General features: G+C 44.7%; 1 protein-coding gene and 1 long non-coding RNA gene across 2 annotated transcripts; both read right to left on the bottom strand.

Moving 5' to 3' along the window:
* Nucleotides 1-1760: 1760 nt before the first annotated feature.
* Nucleotides 1761-2972, bottom strand: LOC124649594. Its single transcript, XR_006986702.1, has 4 exons — nucleotides 2937-2972; nucleotides 2566-2827; nucleotides 2307-2471; nucleotides 1761-2228 (listed from the first exon to the last, which is right to left on the bottom strand). It is a non-coding gene; the product is annotated as an uncharacterized LOC124649594 (long non-coding RNA).
* Nucleotides 2973-7892: 4920 nt separating this feature from the next.
* On the bottom strand, nucleotides 7893-20450 carry LOC124707137 (homeobox-DDT domain protein RLT2). The gene is made up of 18 exons (XM_047238801.1): nucleotides 20129-20450; nucleotides 19498-19998; nucleotides 19188-19264; nucleotides 18015-18515; nucleotides 17840-17932; nucleotides 17601-17765; nucleotides 17288-17510; nucleotides 16365-16465; nucleotides 14221-14307; nucleotides 13772-13924; nucleotides 13521-13673; nucleotides 13049-13258; nucleotides 12288-12962; nucleotides 11667-12215; nucleotides 10166-10789; nucleotides 9966-10070; nucleotides 9327-9590; nucleotides 7893-9151 (listed from the first exon to the last, which is right to left on the bottom strand). Exons 1-18 carry the CDS (start codon nucleotides 20316-20318, stop codon nucleotides 8255-8257), a joined length of 5568 nt encoding a protein of 1855 aa, XP_047094757.1. The 5' UTR covers nucleotides 20319-20450; the 3' UTR covers nucleotides 7893-8254.
* Between the last annotated feature and the right edge of the window lie 2667 nt (nucleotides 20451-23117).

Genomic DNA, 23117 nt, shown 5'->3' with positions numbered 1-23117 from the left:
TTCTTCGCGCCTCCAGTGCGACCAAAACCGGTGGCCTTAGCCGCGCCGGGCGCGCATCCCTGGCCGGCACCGCGCGAGCCACCCGATGCTGTACGGGCAGTGGCGGCCGGCGGCGGCACATCCCGCTTGAGCCCCTCCTTGGCGGCGAGCCTGTCATACACCGCGCGCTTCACCGGGTCCTTGAGAACCTGCTCGATCAAGACACAATTGTACTCCAATAACTGCCTAAAGTAACTATGGTGTGGTGGCATGGCGTACTGGAGATTGCTTCACCGAGAAAGAATCAATCAATCGTCACGATGCGGATCACCACTTTAGCTGATTGCTTACCTCGTAGGCCTCCAATACCTGCTTGAACCGCCTCTCCGCCTCGTTCTTGTGGTGGCCGGGATTCTTGTCCGGGTGCCACTTGAGCGCGCCCTTGTGGTAAGCCTTCCTGATGTCGCCGGCGGTGGCCGCCTTGGGTACGCCTAAAATCCTGTAGTAGTCCAGCCCCGCCATGATGGAATGGGAAACCGCGCGCCCTACTTCCTTGTTCCCTTCGAATTCTGAATCCCGATCGATCGCTAGGTTTTTCTTGGTTAATAATTATCGCTGCGAGAGATTCGCGGTGGTGTACAATTACTTACGGGAAGGTGGAGAGACATGCTCACCAGCTCAAGGTGGAGAATCCCTTGTATCGAAAATACGCGAAATATTTGCATGCGCGTTTCTTTTCTTTTTTCTGGGTGAGGGCCGGTCCAGTGGAGCCTATGTTCGTAATCATTCATACAATCATTCGTCACTTGCGCTCATCAGAAAGTCCAAGGTGCTGATTTAAGGGATTAGGAGACTCGGGTAGAATTTGGACTACCACTTATCAAGGTTTATGGATCTGTTTGTCTGGGCTGCTACTGTTGAAAAGCAGTTGTAGCTGATGGGCTGTAAAAAAGTAGATATGAGAAGCTGATGTTCGAAGCGGAGATTTGATGTTTGGCATGAGTGTTTTTGATAGTTGTTACTAGTATGAAGGATGAAATGTCTAAACTACCCAAAATGTTGGGGAAGATGTATAAATGCTAATTTGACATGAATTGACTTTTAGGTTATAAGTCAAAATTTTGGAAGAAATTATATTACAAGACTTGTCCATTACAAGTTTCTACCTGGATATTTCTAGGATGATTTGTTAGTTTTTTTTTTTTTTTTTTTTGCTTTTGGCTTATGGCTTTCGGCAAAAAAAATGTGTGCGTTGGAATTTTTTTTTTTGCCGAAAGCCGTAGTATAATTAAGCCGAAGTAAATGAGAAAATACATTTGTACACCCAAGCATGGGTGTGGGTGCTTTCATAGCCGTTGGATGCTTGGAGATTCGGACAAGATGTCATGTGAGAGAATTTTGGAAGGCATCAGCATAATCGAAACCAACTGAAAACGAATCTAGTACAGCGTGAACGAAACATAGCTAGCAAAACGAACTGACCGACGAGATCTCCAGTGAGCTCTCCGGAACCATGGTGCCCTGGGACACTGTACCATCAGATACTGAGGTCAAGCACGAGACGTGCTCAAGGTCGATGCTGGATGGAACAGAGTCAGACATCTCCAGGATTTTGCCTTTGGTTTGATATGTGTTCTATTAGATGAGCACGAGGTTTTTGTGGAAACACTTAGCACTCCAAACTACTATGTATCCTCAAATCAAAGCAGCGAAATGGCTAAGATGTGAAATTGGAGAGCTCACCAGCAAATAGAAAACAGACACATCTATTATAACCGCATGCTACATCATTTTCATCCTGGAATTCCTCTAGTTAGTTCAGTTGCTCTTTACCAGCATATAACACTTTGCACAGGACAAATAATTTTCTGTAACAATGTGCAAAGTGCACAACACATAATTGAGCAATCTCTTGTCTCAACCAACAAAGTAGCTAAGCTCTGGCAACGGAAAATGTCAAGAAAATTACAATAGAAATCCCTTACAATAGCTAAGATATGGCATTGCAGAGTTCATCTGAAAATGCAACAGACAAGGTCAAGAAAACTACAATAGCCTGCTAAATCACCCATTTTTACAACCTCCAGGGCGCTGACGTACATTATGTTGTGCCAAAAAGACTTTGGCAATGACAACTCCGTCTCTTTGGGGCCCTCAACACTTGGACCCAAAATGTCCCTAGAAGATTTTGTCCACCGCTTCATTATGTGGAAGTCAGGGATCTGATTCAATCCAAGGTGTATCATCAGCTGCAAGTATGCACATGGTTAATCAGTGCCAGTAAAACCTTAAGCCCGGCAGAATGCGTGAGCAATCAGATAACTCACCCTAATGACATGCGCGCACACGACAACGAAATGTCCAAACAAACCACATTCACATAGAAATGTCCAAACAAACCACATTCAGATTGAAAAGCTTCATCACTGTCGTGTGTAGATACGGCGGGCATGCTTCTCTATCGGCCAGCCACCTCTCTCTTTCCGATTGCACTGCAAACACCACAAAAAAAATGAAATCAGATGTGCTATCTGCTGGCAAATGGTCCGAAGCGACTTTTTGGGAAACGGGAGCTTATCACCAGACCGGTGCATGCTGCCCAGAATACAATGCACTTTGCTGAGGTTGACATTGTTCTCTCTCAGGTAGCGGACAGTGTCTTTCATTGCTTGGTCAATCCTTTTGTGTGAGTTCCATTGCATTTTCTCACCGCAATTGTCAGCCAGCGGGTGGTTGTGATCTGGCCGATTTGTCTCCAAAAACCAACCATGGTCATCTGTCTTGTGAAGACGGATCATCGCCTTGCATCCACATCTAGGTGATTTGCTTTTTCCCTCTTGTCAAACCCCTGTGAGAAGAAACAAAACGAGCATTCATTTTTCAGAGATAAACCAAGTGTAACAAAACCACAGGACATGGACATCACAAAACTGATGGAGATGGCAACATGTTTTCACCTCTAGCTGGCATATCAGGTCCTGCGATGACCTGTATCTTTCCCCATTTATGTAGCTATGTCCATATCTAATGCTAAAACCAAACTCCCATGAATACATATTGTAGAACTCGTACGCTTCTGTAGGGGAATCGAAACAAGTGCCGACAACTAGCTCCAGGATGTATTTTGTTGTCCTTGTTGCCGAATTCCTCATGGCTAATTCCACTGCTCCAATATCTCTAGGTGGCCCAACTCAAACATCAGATCATTTCCGACCTCTAAACCTACATAAGAACACGATCGCAAAAGCTTAACGAGTGAATAGAGCGACACAACATCAACTAGTTAGAAAGCATGTCTCCGCACAAAAGTGGGCATAAAATCGAAGCATGTCTTTACAGTTTTTGTCTACAAGATGCAATACGAAATAAGCAGATAGCCCAATGAAGTGGTACAGAGTGGAAATCTGAAGCCCAGCCTTTGATTACTTCTCCTCAGAATTTTTGCTACATGACTCGAATCTTACAAATGAATTGGAATTGACACAATAGATTACTACAGGATGTACGATCTTACTTTTTTGTTTTGGGGACGTCTGGAGACCAGGCGACTGAGATATAATAAACCTCAGTCGACCGACGCAGCGAGAATTGTATTCAGGAAGCCGCGACTAGTTTCTCTGGTACTGCGTGGTTGCTCAGTTTCTTTACCTTTTTTTCCAAAGCAAGTTGGGCGGGGCAATTAGTACCCTTTTAACTGAAAAAAAAATCATTTGCAACACATGTGCAACTACAAAAATCACAGTTACATCCCATTTTCGACCGGATTTTTTTTCAGTTGCAGTTCATGTGCAACTGGGAAAATTTCACCTGAAATGTATGTATAGCATGGAAAATCTCAGTTGCAACCCATGTGTAACTGGAAAAATATCAGTTGCAACCCACATGTAACTGGAAAAATTTAGTTACAACCCATGTACAACTGAAAATTAGTTGCAACCCATGTGTAACTGGGAAAATCTTAGTTACAACCCATGTGCAACTGAAACAATTTAGTTGCAACCCATGTGTAATTGAGAAAAATAATATTTGCAACCAATGTGCAACATGGACAACCAGTTACAACCTATATGCAATTGGTAAAATCTCAGTTGCAATCCACGTGCAACTCCCGAGCTCACTACGCACCATGACATAATCGAACGATACATGACATTTTTTCCTCAGTTGCAACACATGTGCAACTATAAAAGTAAATCTGAGAAATCATAATTACAACCCTTGTGCAACTACAAAATACTCAGTTTACAACTCATGTACAACTACCTATGTTAACACTATTCAAGACAAAATCCAACAAAAAAATCTCAATGCAACTCGTACAATTTCAATCCAACGTTCTTCTATCTCTTTTTAGTTGCACACCATGTATAATTATTCTCTAGTTGCACATCATATGTAACTGAATCTTGGTTCTCTCTTGGAGTATAGCTAATTTTTAGTTGCACAATGTCTTTTTTTTTTCTTCTACAAAGTTTGATAGAGGCCATGCAGACTACTCGGTTATACATTGTCAAAAAAAAAACAGACTAAAGCTTGTGCTGAAAAGTTAAAAAAAAATCCTTCCAACGCCTTAGTTAGACATTGAGCGAAAAGAAAACAATAAAAATAATGATTACAAAATAAGCAACGTATTAAAAAATGAGATGACAAGAAAACAACAAAGAAAGACCATGCTTTGTCTATACAAGTGTATCAAAACGTCTGCCCAGATCACCATTAAAATACAATGCATTCTTTACAAGAAAGCCCACATACATAGAAAAGAGATACAACTCTGTGTAGCAGAAGGCTGAAAAGCCCATAAATATGAAAATGAAGCCCAAATCGGTGGACCTAAGAGAAAACTAAAGAGGCCCAGATGAAACCCACAACCCCATCACACCTACAAACCAATAACCAGATCGCTGCCCAGGACAGGAGAACGACAGAAATAGCACGAATCTTGACAACCAGATCCAACAGCTACGTAATCGACTGAGATTTAATAAATCTCAGGCGCCTGAGAAATAGCAATTCCGTTTTGTTTTTGTTTTTGAACTCGAATTCGCGATCTCGTCGTCGTCGTCGCCGGTCCCCTCTTGGACGCCGACGCTTTGCAGCACATGGGGCAGCAGCACCGTCGCTGCCAGTGCCCAGATCTGGGGCCAGGCGCTCATCCATGCCGCGGCCCAGCTCGTTGCCGCCGCACCCTCCGTTGCTCCACCCTTCTTCCCCGGACACGCTGTCGAAGCCATAGCGTGCAGCACTTATTTCCTCGACGTCGGTGGTGCCTGCTTGGGCGGAGACGCAGCGCCCGGAGGAGGAATCAGCGAGCCGATGTACTCGGGTACAGGGGAGAAGAAACGGCGGCCGCGCGTCGGCGGCGCGGTGTGGCCAGATCGCTGGCGACGGCGACGGTGTACTATACCTGCGCGTCGGCGGCGCGGTGTGGCCGGCTCGCTGGAGACGGCGACGGCGAAGCCGTGCTCTACATGCACGTTGGTGGCGCGGTGTGGCCGGCTCGCTGGCGACGGCGCACGGCGAAGGCGTGCTCTGCCTGCGCGTCGTCCGCACGGTGTGGACGGCGGCGGCTACAGCACGTGAAAAAGCGGGGAAGAGAGGTTGGGGATGGAGGAGAACCACACCATACTACGGAGGGAGTACTTCTGGACAGAGTCAGCGCGGCCGTGTCTGGGGCTGTACCCAAGACGAACAGCCACGGCCCGTGTCGCGCGGCGAAAAGCGAGGAGAAAAGGATGCAGCGACGTGACATGAAAATGAGAGAAATAGAGCAAAATGTTCTGTCCACTCTGTCTTTGCACGAATCTCCAACACCAAATGAACGTCAAAGAGTACACCCACACCCATGCTTGGGTGTACAAAATCCACACTCACTAAATCTAGTTGGAACATCTATTTCACATTTTCACTTATGCGAACAGGAAGTTATCTCTAAACAATTTCTCAGTTAATGTGTGCTCTGAAGCATCCCCTAAGGCTAGTGGAGATTAATTTGGGTGTATCGCAAAATTCATAAACCATGGCTACAGAGATCAAGTTGCATATTTGACAAATGTGAAAAAATCAAGAGCTGGTAGTAGCAGCCTCATCTAATGCATCACCGTCGCTGCATCTCGGCCTGAAGGGGAGGCGAGTTGTGCCAGACGGAGGCGAGAGTCTCTTCGGGGACATAGGGAGTCAGACCAGGCCAGGAACGGAAGGGGGGGAGCTCAAGTGCTGGCGGTAGCAGGAGTCAGACGAGGCTGGGAACGGAGAGGGGGGCGAGCTCGGGCGCTGGCGGCGGAGAACACGCAGTGTCGACGTAAAACCTAGCTCAGTGGCGGAGCCAGCATGTAATGGTTGGGTTCAACTGGACCCAATAAATGTTTTGTAATCCAGGCTAAACATCTGCTTAGCACCTTATATCACTTAGTTGCACCATGTAGTTTTACATAGATGAACCCAATGGTTAACTATGCTGGCTTCGCCCCTGACCTAGCTTAGGACGGGGAGAAGCATGTTGTGTTGGGGAAATGGGAGTCGGGGCCTCGAGGGTGGTTTGATTCCGGGGCATCGCTCGAGGGCGGTTTGATACGGCCGCATACAGTGGGGCTGTCAGTTTATTAGGAAGTGGCACAAATTTTATAAATGTTGAGCCTAGTTTAGTCCACGGCAACTCAGGAAGCAGGTCCTAGGCTGCTTCCACGCTCGCGGCTATCCGCAGTTTATTTTCTGTCAGCACTTGGCAGTGCTTTTCAACAACTAGGTGTTTATTTGGGCTTGTGTTTTTGGACCCTAAGAGCATGTCTAACAGACCCCGTATTTCTCTGCCCCGTATAACGCGAGTTTCTCGCCCCGTATCAAAAAATTGCGTCTAGCTGAACCATTCCGTCTAGCTGACCCTATATTTCGTCCCGTATTTTTAAAAATTAAAACCCCGGAAAAATTATCGATAGTTCATCTTCATTAATCATACTATGGATCATACATACATAGTGGATCCTACATTGCGTCCTATCTAATTGTCAAGGATGACGAATAGCACGAACGGCCCTGGCGGCAGCCTCCCGCGCCTCGAATTCCATGACGGCGCGCGGCGCCGCCTCCTCCTCTGCCTCCGCCCGAGCCTTCTCGGCGGCCTCCGCCTCGGATGCGGCCACCGCCTGCAGGAACGCCGCCTCCTCCTATGCCTCCTCCGCTTCCTCCTCGCCGGCTCGCGGATCGCCTCCGCTTCCTCCGCCGCTGGTGCTGCCGATGCGCGCCGCCCATGCCGCCTTCGTCGCGCGGTCACGCTCCCACTCGGCGTGCCACTTCTCGAAGGCGCCGCCGCTCATCGGCTTGAGCGGCGGATCTTCTAGGTACCACCACCCGCCCGCGGCGAACTCCCGGAGCGACTCCGGCATGTAAAGCGCGCCAGCGACTCCCCGTGGCAGAGCGCTTGCATTGGCGCCGCCACGCCTCCTTGATAGTGTCCGGCGAGCGGGATCGCTTCGATCCACTCGCCGTACACGCGGAGCAGCTTCGGCGATCAGACACGGCGCGCGGCGGCTTGAATGCGAACGCGAGCGGTGGGGGATTGCTCGCCGAAGCATGATGGAGGAGGCGGCGGCGCACGGCGGAGCTAGGGTTGCAAGTAAGGGGTTAACCCCTCACTCGCACCTTCGCTCGGTATAAATAGGGGGCAGCGGTGCGGATTTCCTGGGACCCGTATTCCGCCGAAACGGGCCAGCCCGAATATGGGACCTGCTAGACAGCCTGAACCACGCTCACCTCGTATCCCACCGGAATTTTACGGGGTGGGCGGGTTTTAAGGGGACAGTTAGACATGCTCTAAAAGCACAAGAAGCCCAAACAAACATAGTCTATAACTACTTCCCTCTAAAATTTGAAAACCTATGATAAGCCAAAGTTGACCATCTGTTGTACAACTTTCAAAAGTAAACTATGTCACTGTATAAATTGATGTGCAATCATAACAATTCTAACTTCTCACGTTCCTTCCAAAGAATGACAAGGAGCGCAGCTACAAGAAACGAAACATGCACATATCCTGCGGGCGATCAACTTTTATATACACGGGAACATCTAAGCTGTAAACAGCTAACATACGGATGTACAGAGTTCATGGGAGCAAGCAAATTTGCGCGCCAACAGTCAAATGTAACCTATCTCATCACCTGATGCCTCTTAAATAGTTCCTTCGCTCAGAATTTGCCTTGACCGAAGGCAAAACTGTAGACCAGTACATCATTACACACAGCCTGGAGCCCGGGACTCGGTACTTGTTAGGCACCTCTTATTCACTATACTCAGAAGAATAGGATGAGCCATCTTCATCGTCATTTATGTTGCCGACTCCACCCTGACCACCACCATCATCATCATCCTCGTCGTCATCGTCCAGTTCCTCATCCCCACTCATCTCAGTGTCATCATTACCTTCGTCAACAGGGTGTTCCGCATCATAGTCAACCCCGTCCTCACCCTCTTCGTCGTCTTCACCATTATCTTCATCGTCTTCACCATTATCTTCAGACTCGTCATCCATCATCTGAAGGGGGCTGGATGCAGAATTGTCCCTTGAATAATCTGGAAGCTGCTCGTCAGAGTCCTCATGCATGGGCTGATCATATTCTTCATTCCCTTCCGATTCATCAGATTGAGATACAGAATTGTTCTCATCAACCTCCGCATTTGCCCGTCTCTCCAAGCCCCACTCTTCTGCACCGGAGCTCTGTGGAGAATGCACAGTGGTAGGCTTTGAAGTACTTAGCATGCCAAAGGACCCCAATAAGTTTGCCTTTGGAACTGATCGGGCTCCAAGCTCAGCTGGCTGCCTAGGCCTAACAGTACGAGGTCCTCGTCCCCGTCCACGTCCACGACCACGGCCACGCCCACGCCCTCTCCCTCGACCAACTTGCTTATATGGGGCTTTGTTGTAAGACACATCGTTGTCATCCCTGAACTCAACCTTGGGAGAGTTGCTAGAATCTCTTGGGAGTTTGCCACCACGACTGAGGGATCTACCTCCCCTGCCACGCCCTCGGCCTCCTCCCCTGCCACGCCCTCGACCTCCTCGTCCACGGCCATTGCTGGAAGTCAGCCGTGCTCCATCATGATGATCAAAACCAGTAGCTCCAACCAGTTCCACTTCTTGTTTGTTCTTAACAGCGGTATATCTTGATGGAAACTTCTGCATATAGAAACAAGGTATCATGAAAAAAGAACCATTAATATCCAGATAAATCACCATGAAGTAGTAATACTTTGCATAATATAAGGCAGCAAAGATGACAGACACCTATTACCAGCAAAGCATACAACTACCGGAAAAGATTGATGCAATAATCATAAGATAGGAGACTCACAATAAAATCCCCAGCTTCACGCTCTTTATTTAATCCTGCCTTTTGTTCAAGCGTGTATGAGAGGGCAGAATCAAGGTCTAACAACCGTAATGTTACAGCAGCAGCAGTATCGGGTACCCATGGAAGTACATCCACAGATTCAGAACGTGCAATAAAATTCTGATCAGCAAAATCTGGAATATTTGATTTAAGCAACTCAGCTGTTGTCTCGAAATTAGATGACAAGTAATCCCTTCTTAGTGCACCTTCCAGCACAGTTAGCATCTGCAAAAACATGACACCGAAAAATTCTCAGGTAGGCAAATACACATGTATGAAGGTGCTATCAAAACATGGCAAAGTAATAACTGCTAGAATACTCGTGATGGAAAGTAGTTTCCTATTAAGGCAGTATCGGTATTGGTTGACTTTCATCTTCTAAACTATACCCTACATAAATAGAACTAAATCACCACATATAATTTCCAAGCATGTTCTTTGTTGACGAGCAAATACCAGGAGAGGCCCCAAAGGCTGCCTCATGTCTAGCCTTAGATTGGTAGTACTGCTAATACAGTAAAACTCAAGGCAACCAATGTCTACCAAACAAAAGAAACTACTTGGTGCATTGAGTATATAGAAGGGAAACGGATGGAGAACCTGGAAGACTTCCTCGATAGATGATGTAGAAAGCAACTTTACACCCCATGATTTTCGATATCCATCCGTCCAAAATAGTTGTAGAGCTTCTGCTGGAACTGAGGCCTGAGACATCAAAAAAGCTAACAACATAAACGACAGAACTACTAGCAATAAGTAAAAAAGAACAGAAGGCCAATGACCAAAAACATGTTACCGACCTCAAAGGTAGCTAAAAGAAGCTTCAGCAATCTCAGTCTTATGGGAACAGAATCATCTGAAATTTGTATCTTCCAATTAGCATCTGTTCTCCGTTTTTCCTCACACTGTGATGTGTGTTCAGAGAAATTGTGAATGGATTTGAGCGTCTTGTGGCAAGAAGAACAATGCTTTTCTTCAGTTAAATAAATCTGGTAACAATAATCACAACAATGTATCAACTCGGAGCACCGTTTCTTTCCATATTTCATGGCACGCATAGATTGATGATTGTTGCACTCCCTCCACATCCACTTCAGAAAGATGCATGCCCTTTTTGAAATAGCAACCTTCTCCAGATCATTACGCCCAAGCTCTATCTTGAAAGAACCCGAGCATGCCATCGCAGGATCAGACACCACACCTGAAAGGGTGCTGCATGGACTTCCAAATTCATTACTATAATTTGGGCTTATGAGTTCACTACTTCCATTTCTCAAAATCCTTCCAGCTGGCTGTTCTATAGTAGCACACTTTTTCCTCCCTATAGCATCCTTAAAAGTTGCCTCAATGCTTTGCAACATTGAATGCAGATGTGACTCCCGGATGCCACGAGTATCAAGGGAGGCTACTAAAGCATCAAATGCCTGCATTTTATGATAAAGCATCATGTTAAAGCAATGAGTCTAATTCTGCAGATACCTGCGTTAAAAAAGAATCTGCAGATACCTGTGTTAAAAAAAAAATCTGCAGATACCTTGCAAAAAAGATAATGCAGTTGGTTCTCTGAAAATATATAATAATAACAGAAGACAACAGTCTCTTTACAATGACAAGGTACTTAATCAGGTAATAATAAAGATTTAATATCCACTTGCTATACGATGAAGAAATATGCAATGCTAATTACTCAAATAAATAACAACTTTTTCAATAGATCAGATGCTTTTAGCAGGTCAGAGACTTGGCAGCATATGGTCCAGCACCAGTCCAAACACTAAGAAGTCAGCAAGTAATTAACCATCAAAATAGTTAGAAATTATCGTTTCAAGCCAGTCACAGGACACTCAATTTCTAGCCGGTACCAACAAAACTACAACAGAGTAATACACCAGCGCAACAATGGCCAAACATGCACACCAATCTTGAGAAGGGGAGTATTAGTACGGTAGAACGAAAATTAGTATGTGCCATTCGATTGAGTATAGATGGTTCATGCCATCCAACCACAACTACACTTTCCGAAAGACAACAGTGACTATTTCAATTTGCTCTTATCAATTGTGCTCTCCCACAGCCCCACCCTCCAATGATATATACACAATCCATCTAACTATGAGGTAACAATTCTCTCACCACTGTTCATAACATGCTCCCCCATAAGCTAAATTGCATTAAGTCATTAAGTGATGGATTAACACACTAAAAGGACAAAATCCACAAGCCAAATTGCATTATAGGTGAGCTTCTGTTGACAGATTAGGCAATAGAATTGCACTAAAGAGTTAAGAAGAAAATAACCACCTCAGCCGAGTCGATGAGCCTCCAGTATCCATCTACAGATTCAAAAAATATCCTTCCAGACCCAGGGTCATTGGGTGATAGAGAAGTAGAAAACTGCCAATACCGATTCCGTCTCCGATCTTGTCCTAGGGGTAATGATCTGTAGACATAAAGCTGTTCTGCCTTGTGACCTATAAATAATTTCAACTGAGATCGTGTTTTCTCAGATGAAGCATATTGCTGAACAGACAAGCTCTCTGGGTTGGTATTGGATTCCCTGCTTACACCATTTCCCTCATGAACCATATTACCAGCATTAAGCTGACTTTGCTGGTCTACGAGCGAATCATTGTTTACTGAGCTGGCCTCTCCACCATTCTCTTTGATGAGGTTATGTACCGGATTAAGAGTACATTCACCGATATTATTTTCTTGATCAGCATCAGCCTTCAAACTGGTGCAAGAGTAATGTTGCACTCTGCCTGCAAATTCTTCCCTTGAACGCCTTTTATCAAGTTGTGACTCTGCCCACATTTGTTTCTTCAAAGCATTTGCTGCCTCAAGACGTTCCTGCAAAGTCACTTGTTCAGATGCTGTTCAATGGGAAAATAACAAGATAGATACATTAGGCAAAATAAATACCTCCAGGACTGCGCGCATGGAATTTCCTTCATTGGCAACACCAATCAATGCAACCAATGCATTGAGGCGTTCCTCGACACTAAGATCAGAGTAGTCGCCTTCAGATAGCCCCTGAACCCAGGATTCCCCTTGGTTACTTTCGTCAATCTCTGTGTCTTGTGAAACCCCAATAGGTGGATCGCTTGAAGTACTCACTGCAGTGGACTTGTCTAGCGCAAGCAATGAGTCACTTGGAGATTTACTGTGAGGGCTTGGTGGCATTGATGTGTTAACCACACTCTTTACTTCATCATTTATGTCACCAGCCGCAGTTGGTATGCCGTCATCTTTCGACCTAACTAATGAAGCATTGGCATCTTTTTCCTCTATATTCACTTCATCGCCATCAGGATCATCATCGGCCTCGTCACATTCCGAATCATCATCCCCCCTTTCAGCATCATCCACATCCTTCTCTACTTCTTCACACTCCAAAATTGCATTCTGAAACACCCTTATTTTTTCCCGTGCTGCTGAGAACACAGACTCAGAATCAGCTGGGTCTTTTCTATAAGGAGTTTTAACACAATATGTGCAGGGTGCAGTTCTTTCAAAAAGCTTGGTATCCCTTGACAATGCAGCAGATATGGATGCCTCAGGTGTCTTGCTTGTTGTAAGATCTCTCAGTCCAGAATTCTGAAGTAATAATTAAATCAAGGTCACATAAGAAAACAATGGCAGGCCAGGGTCAGTTTGGAAGAAAAACTGGGATGTGGATGTACCTGAATTTTTTCAGCAACTTCCAGTATCGAGAGACCTTCACTCCCTTCAAGTGATAGTACATGGAAAGCAGCGAATTTTACCGTTCCAGGTGTCAGACGGTGCCTAGACTTGCGACGATTAGTGTAGCCTCTTTCTTTCATCAAAGCAGCAGACTTCACAGCTGCTGAACCATTTCGCAGAGTGGAAATAACATCCTCACTGTTATGGCCCTGTCAACAAAATTCACATTAATTTGGTCAGGATTTTGAAGCATATGATCTAAGGCCTGGCTACTTCCGCCAAATTAACTAAAACAACTTAGGAGGTTAAGTAGACAGTTTTTATAAGTACAGTGGGTTTACTCAGACGGTTTTGTAGTTCACAGGGTGGAACAGACTCACCCCCATATTTCAAGGGGTCGGACTTTTTCTTACATTGTGCTCATATAACTTTCAAGCTATATATATAATGGAAACTTTCGAAAGTCAATACCTCATTATCGTCATGGTATGCAGCTTCAGCATTCCTTTTCTTCAACTGAGGCCCAAAACCAGCAGATAAACCAAATTGGCGCAATATTTCAGGCCACGTAAGACAAGTCAAGTGTCGCTGCCAGATGAGTATGTTGAACCCCCAAGCATATGCCTAACAATAAGAAATCAGGTATGTTAAATCATTGTAAATAAAACTGGTTTCAAACAGAACAAATCTTTGTTTCAAAAAAGGAAGAGATATGCACGCACCCCTTCAACAATTTGTGGATGTCCACCTCCAGGATTAACTGAACTGCTCTGATTCACCCCTGAAACAACTGAAGAAGTTCGGGCAACATCCTCAATATCTTTTATGATGCATTTTAGCAAACCAACATGTAATTCCCCCAACAACCTTGAATCCTGCCAAATGAATACCAGCAAACACTTACATTCAGCTATGCTACAGTATACTGCAGTTATGTTTCATGAAGCAGGGACTACTATACAATACACACGACCTAAAGTACAGATTGGTGGTTCTCAGACTGTAAACAGCTAATGACAGCATTGAAGGAACAAACAGATGGAAACATCTAGGGTATTATTCAATTATTTCCAATAAATAACATATATAACCAGCAGGTACGAGGTTTCAGCACTGAGAGTAACAGTACAAAGTGTCTGGTTTAACATCATAGATCGGGCAGATAACTTACATAATCATGAAGAGATTGGACAAACTCGTCAAGTGTGAATGATGGAAGCTCGAGAACATCCGCAAAGGTAAAGAAAAACTTCCACACCTGAATATCATAAAATGCAACTTCAGTTTAAAATGATTACGCTAAAATATTTTCTTGGAAAACAAGAGGCCCTTAATGTGATACTTCATAATTTTTACAAAATCTGTACACAAATGTAGGGAACACGTGCAGATGCAGAAGTATATAATCGCCAAAGAAGCCTATGTACTAGTAGCAGAATATGAAACCTTTCTCGAGGGAATAAAAATGATATAAGCTGATATTCCTTATACACGTGAGAAAATTCCTCATTTCAGACTACCTAAATTTGTGTTTCCCTGTTTAGCCCCGGGAAAGTTTTTCTTCCCTACTTGACTTTCCTAATACGACACTCTAGTTCATTTTGAGCAATATCGGTTTTAAAAAGGAACATTAAAAAGCGGTTTTGCCCCTGCTGCATTATGTGACCAAAATTTTGTATATAAGACAAAAGGAACAATACTTGGCATATTTGACCATGGTTAAATGCAAGGATTGTGAGTCGTGCGACAAGTCACGACTAGTCAGCGAGTACAACTCGAAGTGTCGACTCTACTGGTGGGCCGAAACAAGCAACCCAGTCAACTAGTCACGACTAATCTCAACTAGTCCCTCACGAGTCAAGCAACCAGAGAACCAAGCAGTGGCCGGTTGGTTAGAGCACAAAACCGTGAGCTCACCCACCCGCGTTCGAACCGCAGCCTGCACAGGGTGCCTCATTTCTTTCTAACAACGTATAGTTAAAGGAGGGAACTTCCCTCTTCAACCACGTTTTTATAAGTCGAGCGACCACAAAAATGACCCCACCTGTCATAATTTTAAAAATATTGGCCAGCCCAGTTTGGAAACCTAGATCAAGCTGCCCAGTTTTCTCCCGTGAAACCAAATCGAGTCTCGACCCAGTACTCATGACAACTAGTCGTGACTAGTCACGGCTAGTCTATGACTCACTGCCTCCAGGTCGACTCCGTAGATCTGGCCAATCCTTGGATTTTGATTGACCAAATGAGATCCAAACATTTGTCCATAGACTTAGTCCTTGGATGTTAATGCAAAAAATGTTGTGTTTTCATTGGCCAGTAATATAGGTGGGTTCCACGGAAGATGTAGCTTTCATTTTTATAATACACATAATTCGAATTAATAGAGCAGAGATATGGGGCCCGCATGTAGAGAGAGTGAAGCACGGGCCAAAAATTTCCCCATCTCTCACTGGGACTCAGTTTCTCTACCAACTGTGGCGCTAGCTGGGGAAAATCGGCGGAGGAAACAAAGAGAGCACCAGGAAAGAGAGCACCGGATTCAGCGGGAGCGCATGATTATGCAATTAGTTGCTCGGCCGATTTGTCCTGGAGAAAAGAATTCTGTGATGCAATCTGAGTTTTAGCGTGTCTACATCGGTGCAGAGAGGAGCATATCCTTTTGACCTGTCGATGTGACGGGGGATCAGACAGACCATGGCCCGAGCTCCGCAGCCCTGCCTTGGCCGCCCTCGTGCCTCGGCCATCCTCCTAGCCCCACCTTGGACGGCATCCACAGTCACCGCCGGTCTGCTACTATAACCTGTCAGCCCATAGCTCATAGCTCGTCGACCTCACTGCCATAGCTCGCCGGCTTCATGTGCTCACATGCTGCTAGGGCTCCTCCTTATTGGGCCAGGGCCAAGGACGGGAGTTGTTTCTCTAGACAGGGATTCTCTTCTCTTTTTTCAACGTTGCATACGGAATAACGGAGGGAGGTAGTTTGGTCCACGAAAAAAACTGACGGCAGCATGCAACAGGATGGACAGCAATGTCATATTAGGCAAGAAATTTTGACCAAGTGTCAAATAGGGAAAAAAACTTCTCCAGGGTCAAATAGAGAATCATATTTCTAGGTAGTGTCAAAAAAGTTATTCTCTCTGTACACTTGCACTTAACATATGTGTCCTTGTTCTACACAGGACAGCAAAACTCATTTTAAGTACAATTTTGAATCTTTCATTTACTATTCTTTGGGTTTGGGTTTGTGGGTAAATGGGGCGGTGAGAGGATTCAGAGAAAAGATAAAAGATGTTGAAGAATCACATCAGGAGGTACCATCAAAAGGTTTCCAATGTTACTCTCAGAACTTGTCCACGGTTTTATTGAAAATGGCACCTTCAATATCACAGCTTCAGTAGGAAACTGTGTCAGCATTCCTGTACAAGAATAGAACACAATTTAGATGTTGCATTATGCTGCTACGCTTCAAACTTAAACAGAGCCAAACTAGCAAAAAGATAAGCTAGCCCCTTTGTGATATTTAGCTCAACTAAAGAAAGTATTTATATAATTTAGCACCAGCTAAGCAGTAAATGCTAAATAGTGATGACATAATTTGACATACTCCCCCTGGTTCCCTAAAGGCTGTCGTTTGGACATAGACAAGGTCAATTTTCAAAACTTCAACTACCAGTATCTGAACATATTTAGATCAGACGCTTGAAAATCGTATGTGCAAAGCATACAATTTTCTAGGATTTGAAGACCATGCCATTGTCCAAAGCAAGAGCTATTATGAAACTAGATGGAGTATGTTTTTTCACCCTGACACTGAAAATAGCTAGCTAGTTAGCCAAACTTTTATTTGGTAAGGGTATATAATGATTTGTTCCTTAAATATTAAGCACTAATTTAAAAAAGGGAACATCAGGTAAGGCCTAAATGTATTAACATATATTAAATTAAAGCACCTAAGATATTCAAATAAGTTTTCCATTCTTATTATATTGGATGAGCCAAGAAGCATCAGAACTTCAAGCTGCAAATGTACTAACAACAGGAATAATTTGAAGTTAATTATTCTGTTGGCATAGAATTTGTCTTTCGTCATAAAATAGATAATTTTGGGTGCCTAGTTGAGAAAGAGAATGTTTAGTATGCAATCTACATATGTTTTTTTCTCTTTTTCTGGAAAGAAAACAAAGGAACCAAAGGCAGACTACTGTCTATAAACTTAGATCCAGGAATGTAGGGTGCACCTCTAAATGAATCAAGTTGCTGCAATGTGTCACTATCAAGAGAAAGCATCGAGGGCAACCCTTTGCTTCGTGAAACCAGTTCCATCAGTTCTAGGCGCTCATCTTCCATCAGTTCCATGTACTCCCGTGCAATTCTGCGTGCTGTAGCCTTTTCATTAGCAACCTTTTGTCTTGCAGCTTCTTTCTCCTTTCGAAGCTCCTCTTTTTGTCGTAGTTTTTCAGCCTGTGCAGAGAACAAATTATAAACTGAACAGTACTAGTGGTCTAAACTCTATGCCTGAAACATTTATAGTTGACAAGCTAGTGAACTAACTCTCATGGATTCTTTCACCAAAAACTTCTCCATGCGCTTGTTTTCACGCCATTTTTCCTTTTGGAGTCTCTCTTCTTCTCTCTGCTTTTCACGCATAAACTTCTCCTCTTCTTTCTTTCTTTCACGGTCAAGTCTCTCCACCTCCTTCCGCATTTGTTCTTCTCTCTGCAAATATATTAAAATGTTAAGTGTCTTACCATGAGACATAATTGATCTTCTATAACATGAACAAGGCATACCTTTCTCTTCAATACATCTTGTTTCTCGAGTTCCTTTCTAATTCGTTTTTCATGAGTCTCAACTTCCTTCGCAATCTTTGATTCCTCGGTATACTGAAGAAAATATGAGAAACTTTCAATATATCAACTCATGCGTACAGAAAAAAAAAGGAGTACCATGAAGTAAAACTCATACTTTCCGCTTTCTATCCAGTCGATATGCATCTTCATCGTGATAATCCACTCCTTCAGAGGATGCAGGGGGGTTTTCAAATCCAGCAACTTGAGGAATGCCAAACTGGCCTTCGATTGGAGCAGAACTAACATTAATATTAGATGAAGCCATCTCATAATCTGTGGATCCGGACTGGGAAATGAACGCTTTTCCATGTTGATTTAAATGGCTAGAACCAGAAATTTGACCATGATAGGCATAGCTCGGTACTTGCTCTGAACCATGGAGTAAGCGTGATCCTGCAGACAGAGAAGATATCCTTGAATTTGAAGCTTCCGGTGAAACATCATAGAAGCGTGACTGGCTTGTCCTCTCATATATTTCACTTGGCTGCTCCGGAAGAAACTGGTATTCATGTACTGCTCGTGAGCCAAGTTGAGAAGAATTTGCAGCCATGTACTTCCGCTTCCCAGTAACTGTACTTGGAACAGAAGGGTCTATGTTAGGTAAGAACGTTGATGCCTGCAAGGGGGGAAACAGAAAAAATAATTTGTCATTTGGCCCATAAACAGAGGAAGTGATACAGTGTCTCTTTGTGTTCCTACTCCCTTAATGCAACAAATATATATACAAGGAATACACACAAATTCTTCCATTTAACAGAGTTTGAGATTATCAGTGTACAGTTACTGCAAAAGACCATGTCCTCTGCCTGAGTTAAATGACCACATTTACACCACTAGTAACCACATTTACGCATTACCAGGAGCAAAAAAATAACAAATAAACATTTCATACAAGACCTGTGATATAACATCAGTAGTATAGACGTTAACTGTTATCTCTCTTATTTGTTTAAAACTAATTCATGCAGCCAGCTTTCCAGATTAGTGGTGAGGATCTAACCATGTTTTTCGAAACTCTAATTTGTTCCAATATCTGCATAACTATGACGCATCGTGCAAATATGGAAGTAGTATCTCAAAAAGGATTTGCAAGTATTGAACTGTGACTCTACATGAATTTGAGTTTGCACTTTACAGGCAAACTGGGATAAATGAATAAAACCTTCACCTCAAATCATCTTTTCATGAATGCAAAGCTGGGCCTGAATCATCTATTCAGTAACACGGATGCATACAGCTCTGTGACTAGTAAAACTAAACATGTGTCTGCAAATGTAACGAAGCATACCTTCATGAGCTTGGGATCATGCCCAGAAAACATGTTGGTCTCACGTGATCGAAAAGTCTGCTTCGGCTGCTCTTGAACTGCTCCAAAACATGGAAAATGAAAAGAAAAATCAAGTCAGAATATTGAAAGTATCACACAAACAATTGGCACCAACATGGATACACCACAAAAGGATGCAATATCTATCACTTCAGGGAAAACAAATTTGTATTCAAGTTCAGATCCGCCGCAATTTGCTCGGGTATGTCATTAAGCACGCAAACATTAGGGCGTTCATTAAAATACAAAATGGAAGGCATAACGCTCATACCAATAGGCGCTCCAAATGCACCAGGAGGAGGTGGGTCGAAGGTAAGACCAAGCATTGGCCCATCCTCCCTCAGCGGCTCCCCTATGAGATGCTCCACAGTATCGACCACCTGCTGCGCGGCTCGCGTGATTTGCACTGGTGCCACAGGAGGCAGCATAAGTTGCTGTGGCTCATAGTACCTCCTCCCAACCTCCGGGGCAGAAATCCTTGGCACAGCAGACGAGCGGCCAGGCCCTCTCCGGGAGGAGGGCAGCAGCTGTTGACCATACGCGCTAGCAGAACCCAGCGTCAGCTCGCCGTGCGGCAGCGGCTGCTGCAACATGGGCGGGGGCGCCATGACTGGCACGGGAACCTCTTCGTCCTCCTGCTGCTGCTGCCTCCTCCCCGGCAGCTTCCGGTCCTTGAGCCGCCGGTGGCAGAACCACATCTGCAGCTGCCTGTCCGTCAGCCCCAGCCTCACAGACAGCTCCACCCGCATCGTCTCGTTCGGGTACGGGTCCTCTGCACCGTCACAAACAGAACTAAATCCTCAGAAACCTCACATGTATATCTGGATTTGAATTTCTCTATAAACGAACATGAACGAAACACAAAACACTTGAGAAGGCTCAGAAACCGTGGGCGAACGAACCTGCGTACGTCCTCTCGAGGACGTCCAACTGGTAGGGCGTCTTCATCACGCGCTTGGCCGGCAACTTCCCGCTGGATCCGGAGGCCCCAGCGGCGGCAGCCCCCGCCGCGGGCGGCGCCGACGACGCCGGGGCAGGGCTCCCCTGCGCCGGCCCGGCCCCCTCGTCCCCTCCGTCGCCGGAGGAATCCATGCCGGTTTCGATCCGCCGATCTACCGGAAACCTAGATTCGCCAAAAACCTAATACTCCTCGTCAAATCCCGCGGCCGAAGACGGAAATCCGGCACCGCCCGACGGCGCGCGGCTCGATCCGCGGCACGATCCGGCCGGAGGAGGGGAGCGGCTGCGGCTGCGTGGCGGTTGCGGAAGCGGAAAGTGGGGACGAAGACGAAGACGAAGACGAAGACGAGGACGAGGACGCGAGGATTGGGGCAGAAGAGGAGCAAGAGGCAAGAGGGGAGGGCGCTTGACTGGATGGATTTGGATCGCTGCTGGGTGCTCTTGTTCCATAGCTAAATAAAAACCCTTTTCGATGCGTCCGACCTTTATTACTTGCTGCTCTATAGCTGCTGTTGTTAATGTGTGAGAATAATGAGGCGCGGATTCGCGGCTGTGCGTGCGTGTTTGGTGGAAATTTCTTTCTTTCTCGGCAAGAGGAGATTGGATGGGGATGTATGTGCTTTGCTTGCTTCCGCGCGTGCCTGCGTGTTCATAGATTGTTCCTGGCGACGTAGAACTGGGCCCGGATCTTCTGTGGCCGAGGGGAGGGATCTGCGGTGGTTCGTGTTAAAAAAAATTATAAAACAAACACAAGAATATGAGAAACACAATAAAAATGTAGAAATAGAAATACATGATGCAGCCTTCTTCTCGATTTGCGCCGCAGAGATCTTCAGCTGCATCCTGCAAGGTACATCGGCGGCGGTGATCTGGAGCCGATGTTATTCTCGGCCGAGGCGGCCACTCCGTGTCGTGGTCCCGTGTGAACCGCAGCGTCTTCAACCTCTAGGCCGGCGAGCCAAGGAGGATGCCTTTCCATGACTCCATCCTGGTGCTCATCGTCACGCCCTCGCCAAAGTGGTCTCTTCCTAGCATTGGTGTTAGTGGCCGCGATGTCGAGTTCCTCGTCAAGCTGCGGTGAAGAAGGGACCCAGGGACTTGATTGCTTTTTCGGTTTTGGTTTGGGGTCGTTTGTGTAAGAGTGCAAGTCATGGTTGTATTTTCCTTTCGTTTTTAGACCTTTCTGCAAATTGTATTCTCGCCACTATAATATAAGCAGCTTCTCTAAGTATTTTAGGAAGTTAGCTACAGGGTGGAATGCAAATTTAGAGGCGGATATTAGGAAACGTAAGAAAGAACTCATGGAGGAGTATGATTCTCTAGACATCATGTCGGAATCTCAGCCTCTGGATGAGGAGGGTAGGAAGAAATTAGATGACATCCTCAGGGAGCTAAATTCATATTAGATAATAGAAGAAATAAAAGTTGGGCAGAGGTCTAGAGATAGACAAATTCTAGAAGAAAATAGGAATATTGCTTATTTTCATGATGTTGCCAATCAAAGAAGAAGGAAAAAGGATTAATTTCTTAGAGGTTCCTGATGGACCTATAACTGAGCAAAAGGATATGCTCAAAGTTGCAACAGATTATTACAAAGATCTCTTCAACAAAAGAAGATATGTCAGATATTAGACTAAGGGAGGATTTCTTTTCCCATTAGGAAAAGGTAACCACTCAAGAAAATATAGATCTAGAGAAAAACTTTTCAGAAAACGAAGTCAGATAGGTTGTCTTTGGCTCTTATGCTGAAGGAGCCCTTGGCCCTGATGGATTGTCTTTCTTTTTTTGACTATTTACTGTAGGGCAAAAGCCTCACAGCCTCTCTTTTATTAAAAACTAGCCAAGCTAGCCAGAACAGAAAAGTTTATACAAAAACCAAAACAAAAGAGAGCTATGAGCTATAGCAAAAGAAAACCTAAAAACTAAACAGAAAGCTAAGAAGTACATAAGAGAACCATAAGAGGTACAACTAGTGAAGGTTGGAGATCCACTTTAAAATCTGATCTTTCTTGTCTGCCTTGAACCTGTGAGCATGCAATGATAGATCTTCCACGAAATTCCGGCGCCAGACAGCAAACCTCGGATGCACATTCTCAAAGACCTTGGCATTTCTAACCTTCCAAATATGCCAACATGTCAAAGCTACCACATCTGTGAAGAAAAAATGCATGAATCTCCTTCTAGCTACTTCAGCTGTTTGAACCATATTTCTAGAAGTACCCCACTGAATTTGCAGATAAATCCAAACTATGCTGCTAAAAGTGCAGTTAAAGAACAGATGATCTCTATCTTCATGATAATGCCCAGGACACAGCACACAACTATAATCATTAGTCACATTCCAATGTCTTCGCTGAAGGAGATCCTTTGTGTTTAATCGATTGCTTAGCATAAGCCAGGAAAACATTTTGATCTTCATGATACACTTACTTTTCCAAATCCACTGAAACTGAGGGTCCACAACCACATGATCATACAAGGAGACATAAAATGCATTAGCTCTGTAATCCCCACGTGCACAACTCCAAGTGTCTGATCCCAACTGCTGCAAGGTAACATGATCCAACCACCCCTGAAGTAGCAAAAACTCATCATAAGCCCTACTAGAAAGAGGAAGATGGAATTCCTCAGACATGTTCTGCAGCTGAACCATATCCCTCACAGAGATCTTGTTGTCCTTGACAAAAGAAAAAAGGCTGGGGAATCTGTCACTTAAAGGGATTCTAGAATTGTCCACTTCCCAAGCATCTGACCAAAAAAGAATAGTTTCTCCACTCTGCACATTTGGCTTTGCAAACCCTCTATATTGATCCATAAGTTTAATTAAATCCTTCCACCAATATGATCCACAAGCTTTAGCAGCATGAGGTACTTCTCCATCATAATAAGTCTCCCAGACCAGCTTGACCCAGGATATATCAAATTTCTTAT

The sequence above is a fragment of the Lolium rigidum genome, chromosome 4 (genome assembly GCF_022539505.1).
Source record: "Lolium rigidum isolate FL_2022 chromosome 4, APGP_CSIRO_Lrig_0.1, whole genome shotgun sequence".
Lineage (NCBI taxonomy): Eukaryota > Viridiplantae > Streptophyta > Magnoliopsida > Poales > Poaceae > Lolium > Lolium rigidum.
This window is presented reverse-complemented; position numbering and strand designations above follow the sequence as displayed.